The sequence below is a fragment of the Mus caroli genome, unplaced genomic scaffold (assembly GCF_978045245.1).
Source record: "Mus caroli unplaced genomic scaffold, Mus_caroli_1 scaffold_4, whole genome shotgun sequence".
Lineage (NCBI taxonomy): Eukaryota > Metazoa > Chordata > Mammalia > Rodentia > Muridae > Mus > Mus caroli.
In genome coordinates this window covers 35,676,194-35,688,148 of record NW_028227259.1, presented here as the reverse complement: position 1 = coordinate 35,688,148, position 11,955 = coordinate 35,676,194, and the positions used below count along the sequence as shown (strand labels likewise).

Here is an 11,955-nt window from a genome sequence, read left to right as displayed (position 1 = left end):
GAAAGGAGGCCAACTGTTGTGCCATAGAAGGAGACGGTCTGCCTTAGAGCCACACAGCATTGGCTGGTCTTCTCCTGATCGGTCACATGCCAGGCATGGTCTGGTCTTGGTCTGGTCTCCTACACTTGTCTTGTACAGACATACTGTGCTGACTTGGGAGGACATGTTCAGTGCTCCCTCTGGGGTTGCGTAGTTGCAGTGCTCACACTTGTGCAAGCGGCCCCACTTGCATGAGCTCAGAAGCTAAGGGGTGTGGATAGGGTGGGTGCTGAGGCTTCTTGCTCTCACTTTCTTCCTAGGTGTCTTCCAAGAAACCAAAGGGCACAAAGCTGAAGCCAGGCCTTGCTCACTGGCTAGAGTTCAGGTCCTGAGTCAGAGGGTGCTATTTGAAATCTGACCCAGATTAGTGACATAGGAGACAGGAAAGGAGGGAGGGAGAACAGAAGGGAGGAAGGCAACAATGCCCCGTGGGACAAGTTCCTGAGCGGGTTGGTCTAGCAGCCAACTTTGCAGCCCAGCTAATTGCATAGCTCTAGAAGTTGTGCCCAGAAGCCTAGTCCAGAGTCTGCCCTCAGCCTACTCACGCCCCTGTGAGCATGTAACATCCTGCAGCAAAACTCAAGCTGCTTATGGGGCTGGAATGGCTTTCCCTCGCTGCAGGAGATGGCAAGTAGTCTGAAGTGGACTGAAAGGCTGGTGTGGGCGAGCAGATGTTCCTCTGGGTTGGATGACTGCTGAGCTTTCCCTGAGACCCAAAGCCAGCTTGGAAGAGCTCTCTTTAGGTAGAGGGACTGTAAGCAAAGGCCCAGTACTGGGACTGTCCAGTGCCCAGTAGAGAGGGGGAGGGGAAGCTCACGAGGGAGCCAGTCTGGTAGCCCCATTCTGGGAATATTGCCCAAGGTATAGAAAGCATGCATCATGGAGCCAGGTTGGAGCCGGTGAGCAATGGAGTGTGGGTCGGTGGGTGCTGGCAGGTATGGTATCTGAGTTTTTAACTCATAGCTGGGACACCTGGCAGCCAGGCATGTCCGAAGCCTGCGTGTACCACAGGAGACAGCCATTCTATGGGTGGGGATCCCAAGCTTGAGTCAGCAGATATGACTTGGGAGCTTGTCTCTGCCCAGGTCAGGCCTAGGGGCCTGTGCCACACCTAAGGAGGGATGTAAGCCCTGAAAGAACCATTGTTACACTGTGGCCAAGTCCTCCCCCTGTCCCATCATGTCCATGAACATGCTCAGGGATTTTCCTTTTTAGGGGACACTGCCACCACTAAAGGAATTTCTTGCCTGGCTATCCTTCTGCCCAGCCCTCCTGGGGCAGCTCTGGCTTGGCGGTGGCCACTCTGTTTGGAGGTGTCTGGCTTTGGCTTGTTCTCATTGCCAAATCAGTGGCTACTCAAGTCACTTCATGGGCTTGAGGCTGAGAGAGAAGCTTTCTGCTGCCCTGGGCTGGGGCTGTTGATGACTACCTTGTCATTTGGAATGCAGTGAGCCTTAGGGGCTACGCTGGGCATAGGGATCTGGACTGAAGTTGCCCACAGGGTGGGAATATGTACTGCTGACAAGCCATGCCACATCGCTACTCAATGTGTGACCTACGGCTGCTCAGCTTAAGTCATTGAGCAACCGCTGTTAACATAGGCTAGCTTGCTTATTGTAAGTGAGTTACACATGGGTAGCTACAGCCCACCCAGCCAGAAACTTTAGGCTTCTTGGTGACTTTCACCAGCAGCTTGAGACATTCTGGGGCAGTCTGTCTTTGGCCTCTAGGCCTGGTGCCTAAATGTTATGTCCACAGTTGCTGCTATGTGGCTGCCTTATTTATTTGAAATGAGGGTGAAGTCATTCGCTTTGTTTGCCTTTGAGCTTCGCAGATTCTATTTATTCTCTCTCACTGTCTGTCTGACATTGAAACATTAACTTGGTCCAAAACCCAGAATGTGTCTTGGAGCAGCTCCCTGGATATTTTGGTATGTGGGGGACCCGGCAGAGGCTGTGTATGTCGTCTCCCTCCACTCTTCTTTCTACTTAGTTCCTAGGCTTCCTCAGTAGTTTTGAGAGTATTTCCCTGACACTGGGCTGCAGTAAACATCAGAGTTCTACTACCCAGTCCAAAGGAAGGCCAGAGGCCTGGAAGCTGGGAGGAGGTGGACCAAGGAGCAGCTTGAAATCTCCGAGCTGCTTACTTCGGCTGGCCAAGTGGGCCCTCAGGCCCCTATGAGAAAGAGGGGTCTGGCTGGCTGAAACCCAGAGCCCCAAAGCCTTTTACAGCTAAGCTGGTAGACCTGGGGTTCCTCAGCACCCCAACACACACACACACACACACACATTTGTCAAGTGGAGAAATGTGGGTCACATCTCGGCCACATCTGTGACAAAGTTCAGACAGGGCACCAAATGTGGCCTCTGGCCCCAGACTCCTATCTCTGAATACAGAGCCCCTTGCAGCACCACCCAGAGAGGGCTTGTGAGAGGAGGGAGGAGGGCGGAGAGAAGGAAGGGAGAGGGAAAGACAAAGAAAGGGGTGCGGCAGGGCAGCAGTTAGCCCAAGGGGGCGGAGAGTGAGCTCAGTTTGGAGCAGGTCACAGCAGTCAGAACTAGTGAGAAGGTTGAGCAGTGAAGCCCCTGCAGCAGGAAAGCCTCTTGCTTCCTTGTCTCAAGCCCCTTCTGGCACTTTCTGGGACCAGGCACTGAGGCAGAAGACAGGAAGAGCTGGGGCCTATCTGCTGGCCAGAGGCACTAACCTTGGGCATACATAGGATCTCGGAGCTCTGGGACCAATCCGGCAGCTGACAGCCCAGCAGCCTGCCTCTGACTCTTTTGCCAGGTGAGTGCGTTGTTCACATCTCAAGAGGGCCTGGAGCTCCTGGAACAGGAATCTGTAACACTCCAGAGACTACCCTGGGGGCTGGGCATGACCTCAGCTTTGCTAATCTAGCCCCATGTACAGCTAGTCCATGAAGTGTACAAGCCAGGCGCACTTCACAGTGCAGGGGACACAATGTAAAGCGGCCAGGAGGTGTGTAACAGAGATAATTGTAAGCCCATTAACTTTTTGTCCCTTGGGCTACAGTCCTGGGGGCTGTAGTTCACAAGTTACACTGACATTCTTGCAGACAAGCAGTGAAACCGGCCGAGTACCTGGTGCCCTTTTCACTGGGTGGCATCTGGGAAACTCTCGAAGGACATTCTGGGGACCAAGTGGTGTGTTTGCAGGCATCTCACCCTGGGAGCTTGTTCTGTTCTCTCCTGGGGTTCCGTGGACAGGGGCCCTGGGAGTAAAGGTGCCAACACTTCTCTCCCTCTGCTGTAGGTGATGGAAAACGTGAGTCTTGCCCTGAGCAGAGCTCTTTGGGTCTTCCTCCTGGCCATGCTAGGCTCCACCACAAGCCAGCCGCTGGGGGGAGAATCGGTTTGTACAGCCCGGCCTCTGGCTAGATACAGCATCACTTTCATTGGCAAGTGGAGCCAGACAGCATTTCCCAAGCAGTATCCTCTGTTCCGGCCCCCTGCACAGTGGTCCTCTCTGCTGGGTAAGAGCACCTTTCCTCCTTCTGCCTCATCCAGGAGGCTACAGGGCAGGAAGCAGTACCTGCTGGCTTCACAGTACACAGTACAAGTCACTGTAATCTGAGAAGCATCCAACACAGGAAGCCCTTGCTAAATACCCACTGTCCCAGTGGCTGTTGGAGGGCACAGTAGCTGCAGGAAAGCTGGGGACACCAGTCACCCAGCCAGGTGTCTTAGCCACATAAGTGTGAAGGATGTTACGGTCTCTCTGTGTTCAAAGTGGATGCGGCTCCTTACCATTCAGTCAGGGAGCTGATATTTGGGGCGGGGGCAGGGGGAGAGGGGCATGTGTCCCCTGGGGACAGCCATGTGGAATTAAAGTCTATAGCCCTGCTGCTGTCCACCCCGCTGGATACTCATGCAGTCAGGCCTTTGCACAGGGGCAGCTCACAGCTCTGACTACAGCATGTGGCGGAAGAATGAGTATGTCAGCAACGGGCTGAGGGACTTTGCTGAGCGTGGTGAGGCCTGGGCACTGATGAAGGAGATCGAAGCTGCAGGAGAGAAACTTCAGAGTGTGCACGCAGTGTTCTCAGCTCCTGCCATCCCTAGCGGTACCGGGCAGACTTCCACAGAGTTAGAGGTGCACCCTAGGCACTCGCTGGTAAGTCATGGCTAGCCTGGGAGAGGGTATGTCCCGATGGCTGCAGCTGCTAAGTCTTCTGGCCCCATCCAGGTGTCCTTCGTGGTACGCATTGTCCCCAGCCCTGACTGGTTTGTGGGCATCGACAGTCTGGACCTGTGTGAGGGAGGCCGCTGGAAGGAGCAGGTGGTCCTGGATCTTTATCCACACGATGCAGGGACCGACAGTGGTTTCACCTTCTCCTCCCCTAACTTTGCAACTATCCCACAAGACACAGTGACTGAGGTAAGTGGTCAGCAGCCCTTGCCCCTCTCCATAGGCTGCAGCCACTCCCCAATGCACAGGCAGCTCTTGTCTCTGAGGTGGGTGCAACAAAGAGGGTGCCTGGCCTGGTTGTGAGGGTGTTGTTTACTCTAAAGGACAGGGCAAAGGCGTTGGCATGCCCCAGGCGGACCTCTGGGCACTCCAGCCTGTGGATGCTCTTTAGAGAGTAGTCCCATTTCTGGTGCCTTCAGGTTAACAGTGGAATGCCTGGGATCTGGCAATCTGTAGAGAGAACAAGATAAAGGGCCTTTCACTGTACTTCATTTCCAGCGAGGAGGCATGTATAGGCCTGCCTAGTGCATAAGCAGGAGTTCTATAGACAGGCGGCTCAGCTGAGCTGCACTGTTGCCTCTGGGAGACAGGAGAAATTTCTCAGTCTCAGGGAGAGGCTATGCGGGTACCTCCAGCTATGCTGGGCTTGAGAGTCATGCAGAGATGAGACCCAAGTTGGGAGTCTTTGCTGGCAGTGTTCTGCTAGATGCTGGATACTGACTCAGGAGGCCAAACATGCACTTGAACGTGGGCGTCCCAACCCCTGTGTTAGCTCCAGCTCTCCTTCCTTCATCCAGATAACAGCCTCATCGCCCAGCCACCCAGCAAATTCATTCTACTATCCACGCCTCAAGTCCTTACCTCCCATCGCCAAAGTGACCTTCGTGCGGCTACAGCAGAGTCCCAGGGCCTTTGCCCCACCTTCCCTGGACCTGGCCAGCAGAGGCAACGAAATCGTTGACAGCCTTTCAGGTAATTTCCATGATTCCCATCTGTAACCCTGGGGTGGATAGGCTAGCAGTTGGAGGATGTTAGCACAGGCTGGGAAAGTGTGTCTGACCTCCTATGTCTACTTCATGTCTACTGCTGTCTGAACTGGGGAAAGAATCCAAGCTGAAGTTGTGCCCCAGATCCTATGTATATCATCTAAGGCTTCTCAGGGAGCTGCCAGCCCAGCTGCTGTTAGCACTACACTGTCTTCCTGTGTCTGCAATGGTGGGGACCGGGCTCCTGGCCTCCTGTAGGTGATTGCTCTCCTCTGGCTGGCTGGCTGGTTTAGCATGTGTTGAATATAGGGACATTTGCACTTTTATCTAGAAAATGGAAATCATCAGGTCATTTAGCTACAACTCCCAACCGATTATTTTTAAATTTGTGAATACTATGGAAACAGAGGAGACACAAACCAAAGCAATTCTATTGAAAGGGTTTGAATCTCAATGGGGAGTAAGGCCCCACAACCCAAAGCATTTCCTGGCATTTGTAGTACTTCAGTAATGTCAGTTATGAAGGTCACTGTGGCCTGAGAGCCACCACCCTTAGAGAGGTCCCCATGGTTGCAACACCTCCTCCACAGCTGGTAAGATCCCAGGGTTCAGGCTGCTACAAGTCCCCCTGAAGCTTATGTCTAGAGGGGAACAGTCCAGCCAGGCATTTGGCTGTTACTTGAGTCTGTATCAGTGGTACCTCTCATGTGTCTTGCTCCGTGTTCCTGAGAAAAGCAAGTGTTTCTCTCAGACTCTGGAGCAGGGTTGTTTCCTGGGATGAATGCACAGGTCAGGGTGGTCCCTTCTGCCTTTTCCAAGTGTCTTACACAGCACTCACATCCAGTCTCCCCTGTGCTTTATCCAGTTCCAGAGACACCGCTGGACTGTGAGGTTTCCCTGTGGTCATCCTGGGGACTGTGTGGAGGACCATGTGGAAAGTTGGGAGCCAAGAGCAGAACTCGCTATGTCCGTGTTCAGCCTGCTAACAATGGGACTCCCTGTCCCGAGCTTGAAGAAGAGGCCGAGTGTGCCCCAGATAACTGCGTCTAAACCTAGACTTCAGTAGCAAGCAGCTCTTAGGATCCCTCAAGGCTGGGACTCAGATCTGGGCCCCAAGGAGTTTCCAGGAGGCCCGTGCAGGCAGGGATGGAGAGCTTGGGCAGTTTTGTACCGTTTCCCACCAATCCTGGGCTGACAGAAGGTCTTTACACAGAGGCCCACAGTGGCAGGTAAGCCACAGACTGCCTCTCCCACTGTGTGACTCCTGAGGCTCGTGGGTTTGATCTACATAAATTCCCTTGTAATTTATTAGTGTGGTGGGAGGGAGGCTGCCTTTGATACAGAGAGCAGGCATGCCAGGAACAGCTGAGAGGATGCTCTAAGCCTGTGAACCCCACAACCACACTGCTGTCAGATACCTCAGACCTGCTGCCACCGCACGTGCCAGGGAGTCAACCTTCACACCACTCTTGTGCCCACATGGGGGTGACCACAGGAGGAGCAAACAAAGAGGGGCAGTTTTTGGAAACTTGGCCCTTGTGTGTCGTTGATCCCTTTGCATTCGAATAAAGGTCGTGTTCCTGAAAAATGTCAGACGGTGTCCTTCCACCATCCCTGGACACCCTGGAGCAGAGGCGCTTATTTGTATGTACAAGTAGGGGTCACACATTCACAGGAACCTGCAGTGATGTCATGGCACATCACTTACTCTTGTGTCAAGACTGCCCAGTCCTCCTCCCACCCCAGTAGATTCCGAAGTCATTCTGGCATCTTATCCTAGGCTAGGCAGAACTCTGGGGATATCCTCCTAGCCCTGCTCCATCAGCTTGAATGTGAAGACCTCCTCCTTGCTTCAAGGGGACCCTGGGTGGGCTACTTTTCTGACTGCTGAGGCCTTTACTCCGATGGGTCCAGAGTCAGATGCCAGGCCCACTTCCCACCACTAGGTACTGCTATTAAAAATTCTTGACCAAAAACCAAGATCACAGGGTCACCATTCTGGAAGTTGTCATGGAGATCTGAGAAACCTTGGTTAAAAGCTTTCTCTAAGCATATAGGTGGTGAGACAGTAAGACTGCCATGAATTTGAGGATAGTCTGGGCTACATAGTGGGTTAGAGTAATACCTTGTCTGATATAGAAAAGGAAAAAAAGGCAGACAGGCAGGCAGACAGGCAGGCAGGCAGGCAGGCAGGCAGGCAGGCAGGCAGGCAGGCAGGGAGTGAGGGAGGAAGGAAGGAAGGAAGGAAGGAAGGAAGGAAGGAAGGAAGGAAGGAAGGAAGGAAGAAAGAGAAGGCCTTTTTCTAAAGTTCCCAGGAGGGTAACACCAGAGGAACTTTGGAGCAAGGAACATATGATTACCTGGAAGCATTACTGGAATTTGTCCCATGGAGGAACATGTGGTCACCAGGCCAAGACACACACAGAGCACCAGGCCTCATGCTATCAGCAGTAGCATCGGTAAACCCTAAGATCAGACGCAAGAGATCCTAGGGATGGAACGATCAGTCCCAGGATATCAGTAGGGTGTATGTATCGCACCAGGAGCCCAGAACCGAAAAGAAGATCAGAGAGGTGCCATTGTGGTGTGTTTAAGCCAAAGCAGATGGGTGGGCTCAGTGCTCCAGCCAGATGGTGACGATTGTGAGACCATACTCACAAAGTCACAAGCTGCTATGGAGTCTTCAAAACCCATGAGAACACTGAGTGGTGGAGACCCTGTTAGATGTCACATCTGCCTTCCTTCCCTCATGGGACATGTTGCTGGGTGGGATCACATGAAAGCTCTGAAACGAGGGCAGTGAGTGGGGAGGGCTGGAGTGGGCAGAGAGACACCACCTGGCTCACCTAAGAAGGTCAATGAGAAGTCTGTGGAAGCGATTCAAGGGACACACACTGACCTGTCTACTGACAAGACAATGTACATAAGATCAGTGTTTGGCCTGCCTTCCTGAGGTATCGCAACAGTTGATCCCATTCCAGTCAGCCCATGGAAGGAAAGGGCTGAAGGTCCTGGAGATAGTCTATGACCCTGTCATGCCCTGAACAATGCAGGGTGGTTGAAGGCACGTGGGCCAAATAAGGTGACCTGGTATTTGTGTTGATGTCTGCAGACTTCTCAGTCCACTGGTCATATAATATTGGGTGTTGGGTGGCTGCAGAACCCGGGAAGCCCACACATAGGATAAAGGGCATCATAGACAGTGGCTCTGCTGTGCTCCACAACAGCAGGTGGTACCAGGGCCAGAGAGATGGCTCAGCATGTAAAGGTGCTTACCATTAAGCCTGACAATATAAATTTGATGCACACACACACACACACACACACACACACACACACACACACACACTGTGATAGTTTGAATATGCTTGCCTCAAGAAGTGGCACAATTAGGAGATGTGGAGGAAGTGTGTCACGGTGGGGGTGGGCTTTGAAGACCGTCCTCCTAGCTGCCTGTGAGACAGTCTCTCCTGGCTGCAGTTGTATCGAGATGCAGAACTCTCAGCTCCTTCTCCAGCACCCTGTCTGTTTGAAAGCTGCCGTGCTCCTCCCACCTTGATGATAAAGGACTGAACCTCTGAGCCTGTAAGCCAGACCCAGTTAAATGTTGCCTTTATAAGAGTTGTCTTGGTCATGGTGTCTGTTCACAGCAATAAAACCCTAACACACACACACACACAAATGCAAAAAAAAAAAAAAGAGGTGAATATTAATGTACTGATGGGTGGAAAATAGTTTCTAACCTGGAATTTGTTTTAACATTCTCCAGGAAAAAAGGAGGAGGTGGGAGAATGAAATGAAAGACTGCGATTCATTACACAGCTTTGCAGTTCTGTGTGAATATATATTTTTCGTAATAAAAGGAGTTTTTAATAATCACCGAGCAGAAATAGAGGCATAAACACAGTATACCAGGACAGCCTCTTTAAGGTATTTGACTATAAAATCATGTGGACTGTATACCAGGGATGATCTTTGCCTCCCCCACATACTGCAGGCTCTGTTGTTACCTCCTGTGGTGGTTTGAATAGGTTTGGCCCCCATGGACTTGTTGGCCCATGGGAGTTGCACTATTAGGAGGTGTGGCCTTGTTGGAAGTGTGCCCGTGTCGGGGAGGGTTTTGAGGTCTCCTATGCTCAAGCTGCCTTTGGATGAAGATGTAGAACTCTCAGCTCTGTCTCCAGCACTATGTCTGCCTGCATGCTGCCATGCCTCCCACCACAAGGATGATAGACTAAACCTCTGAAACTGTGAGCCAGCCCCAATTTTCCTTTGTAAGAGTTGTCCTGGTCATGGTGTCTCTTCACAGTGATGAAGCCCTAACTAAGACATTTCACATCAAGGTTAAGGAAAAGAAGGCAGAGAAAATCCAGGGACCTTTTTATAAACAAGGCTTATCTTCTTTTTAATTATGTGTGGGATATTCGGGAAAGGGTATTCAGGCCCCTGTCTTAGTCTGGGTTTGATTGCTTTGAAGAGACGCCATGAACATAGCAGCCCTTATAAAGGAAAACATTTCATTGGGGCTGGCTTACAGTTTCAGTTTCAGAGCTTTAGTCCATTCTTGTCATGGTGAGAAGCATGGCAGCATGCAGGCAGACAAGGTGCTGGGGAAGGAGCTTGAAATCTTGTATTGAAGCATTCTCACATGGTATACTCTCACATTAAAAAGGAGTATGTGTTTGGGACTAGGGTAAAACACAAACATGTGTGAGGTCTTGGGTTCAATCCTCATTACTGCAAAACAAAAAATGAAACAGTGTGTCCAAAAATGAAAGGAATCAACACAAGGTCTGTATAGTTCAGCCCTTGCACCCTCCCCAGCTGGTGCTCTAGCCACCTGGGTGAGGTTGTTGGTTCCACCTAAACGGAAACCATGCCAGGAAAGAGAAGCGCTTTGGTGTTAGCAGTCTCCGGTTCTCAGTGCCTAGCACCTAGTGACTGGGCTGTCACATCTTGAGGCTTACAGTCCTGAGTCTGGAGAGCTAGGGGACTTAGCTCTGGTCTAGGCTCTATGTGCTCAAGGCAGAGGCTTACTGCTTTGGGCTTTAACCACAATCAACACACTTATTCCCACTTCAACTTGGCAGTTACTGTAACCAGCAGGAGGTGATAGTGGGCAGTGGGTCTCTGGTTCTGGAACGCTCAGACCTACACCCTCTAGTGTTAAATACCTGAGGGACTAATGTTACAGTTCTTAGGCCTAGACTATTAGGACCTTCCATGCTCGACATTAGAAGTTTTGGAACTGGAGTGTCTGAGAAACTTGGCCTCGGAAGGCTGGGCCCTTCTATCCAGCAGGGCCTCTAGTTTCTCTTCCTAGCTCTCCACAGCCTTCTGCTCTCTTCCCTCTGGACGGTCATCTCTTATCGTCTCTCCTGTCTCTGATTTCTGTTTTTTCTCCATCTGCTCTCTGGAACTCTCTACCTGCCATTTAATTGCTACTGTTTATTGTTATTATGTTGGTGGCACTAGGTGCCACCTCCATGACAGCTGCCATCTTTATTAGTGCCACCTCCAAGTGCCACCACCCCATTTCATCCCAGTCTACCAATGATGACAGTAAAAGTAAGCGAGAGAAGCCATTCCGGAGACACCTAATGCTCCAACACCAAAAGGCAGCATAGGAAGGTGTGTCCTGGATCCTGTGGTCTTCCATAGTTGCTGGGGGTGGGGGTGGGAATGGGAGTGGAGGGGGGTGTTGGGCACAGTGACTTCAGTGTCTAAAGCAGCTCGGCTCAGTTGAGGGTAGTCTAACTGCCATTGAAAAGACCTGTCAGTCTGACAGCTCCTGCCCAAGTTTGCCAGGCATAGGAAAGAGCCTGTCGCCACGCTGGATCACTGTCTGTCACTAATGAGTCTTCTCAAGGCGAGGCCTCAGTTAAAATCCAGACATAGTAGAATCCTGGAGGCAGAGGTAGGAAGATCTCTATGAATTCGAGTCTAGCCTAGTCGATATTGTGAGTTCCAGGACAGGCTACATAGAAAGACTTTGTCTCAAAAACAAAACAAAACAAAGCAAACAAACAAAAAACCCAGGCCCTTACCACTTCTCGGTGCAGAGAAGTGGACCATAGGCCCTGGTGGATCTCTGAGAGATAAGTCAAGCTACCAAGTTTCTCAGACACTGTAAACCCAGAAACCATTGCTCCCTCCCTCCTCGATGCACATGCCCACTCCTTCTTCCCACACCACACAGCACTCTCCCTCTGTCATTTCCTCCTCTTCGTCCTCCTCCCCTCTTGCCATGCCATGGGGACAGACAGAACTTCAGGCTGGTCACAGAGGCCAGCGCTGGGCTCCACCAGAGGAACCTTGTAAAGGAGAGTACTCAGGCTTCCTGAGGCCGACTGACCCGGCAGTGACTGTCACAGCTCAGCATCTTCAAAAGCCAGCCACTGAAAGGACCTCTGACAGCCTCATCCTTGAAAAGGCCCCGAGGCCCAAATATCTTTTTATCTGGCTCACTAGGGTTGGCAGCAATGATCTACTCGAGTCTAGGCTCCATGTGTCACTTCTTACAAAAATCAACTTGACAAAATTACTCAGTGAAATGCAAACATCCAGTGAGCAATGCCTTGCAACTGGCCCATTTCACAAACGAACAGCCAGGAGTGGCTGGTGCTGCAGAGATGGAAAGGCAGACATTTCTTCTCTGCTTTAGCTTTTAATTTTTACCTGTTCTTTATTTCCATGCTGTGAGAGTGAGTGGAGACATCCC

The 11,955-nt window shown here is 51.4% G+C and overlaps 1 protein-coding gene across 2 annotated transcripts; it reads left to right on the top strand.

Annotated features, from left to right (window-relative positions):
- The first annotated feature begins 1,930 nt into the window (after positions 1 to 1,930).
- Positions 1,931 to 6,818, top strand: Spon2 (spondin 2). Of its 2 annotated transcripts, XM_085836606.1 has the most exons (7): positions 1,931 to 1,969; positions 2,687 to 2,826; positions 3,313 to 3,532; positions 3,950 to 4,173; positions 4,246 to 4,437; positions 5,046 to 5,220; positions 6,100 to 6,818. In XM_085836606.1, the coding sequence occupies exons 3-7, from the start codon at positions 3,316 to 3,318 to the stop codon at positions 6,282 to 6,284; spliced, it is 993 nt and encodes a 330-aa protein (XP_085692732.1). In that variant the 5' UTR covers positions 1,931 to 1,969; positions 2,687 to 2,826; positions 3,313 to 3,315; the 3' UTR covers positions 6,285 to 6,818. The 2 variants fall into 2 exon arrangements, with proteins under 2 accessions (XP_085692732.1, XP_021019186.1); XM_021163527.3 differs by lacking the exon at positions 1,931 to 1,969 and having other exon boundaries at positions 2,531 to 2,826.
- The last annotated feature ends 5,137 nt before the right edge of the window (positions 6,819 to 11,955 follow it).

Excerpts from the sequence above, each read along its gene's own strand:
- Spon2 (XM_085836606.1), top strand. The coding sequence starts at position 3,316 with ATGGAAAACGTGAGTCTTGCCCTGAGCAGAGCTCTTTGGGTCTTCCTC. Across the intron at positions 4,438-5,045 it reads CACAAGACACAGTGACTGAG|ATAACAGCCTCATCGCCCAG; the intron begins GTAAGTGGTCAG and ends TCCTTCATCCAG. Across the intron at positions 5,221-6,099 it reads AATCGTTGACAGCCTTTCAG|TTCCAGAGACACCGCTGGAC; the intron begins GTAATTTCCATG and ends TGCTTTATCCAG.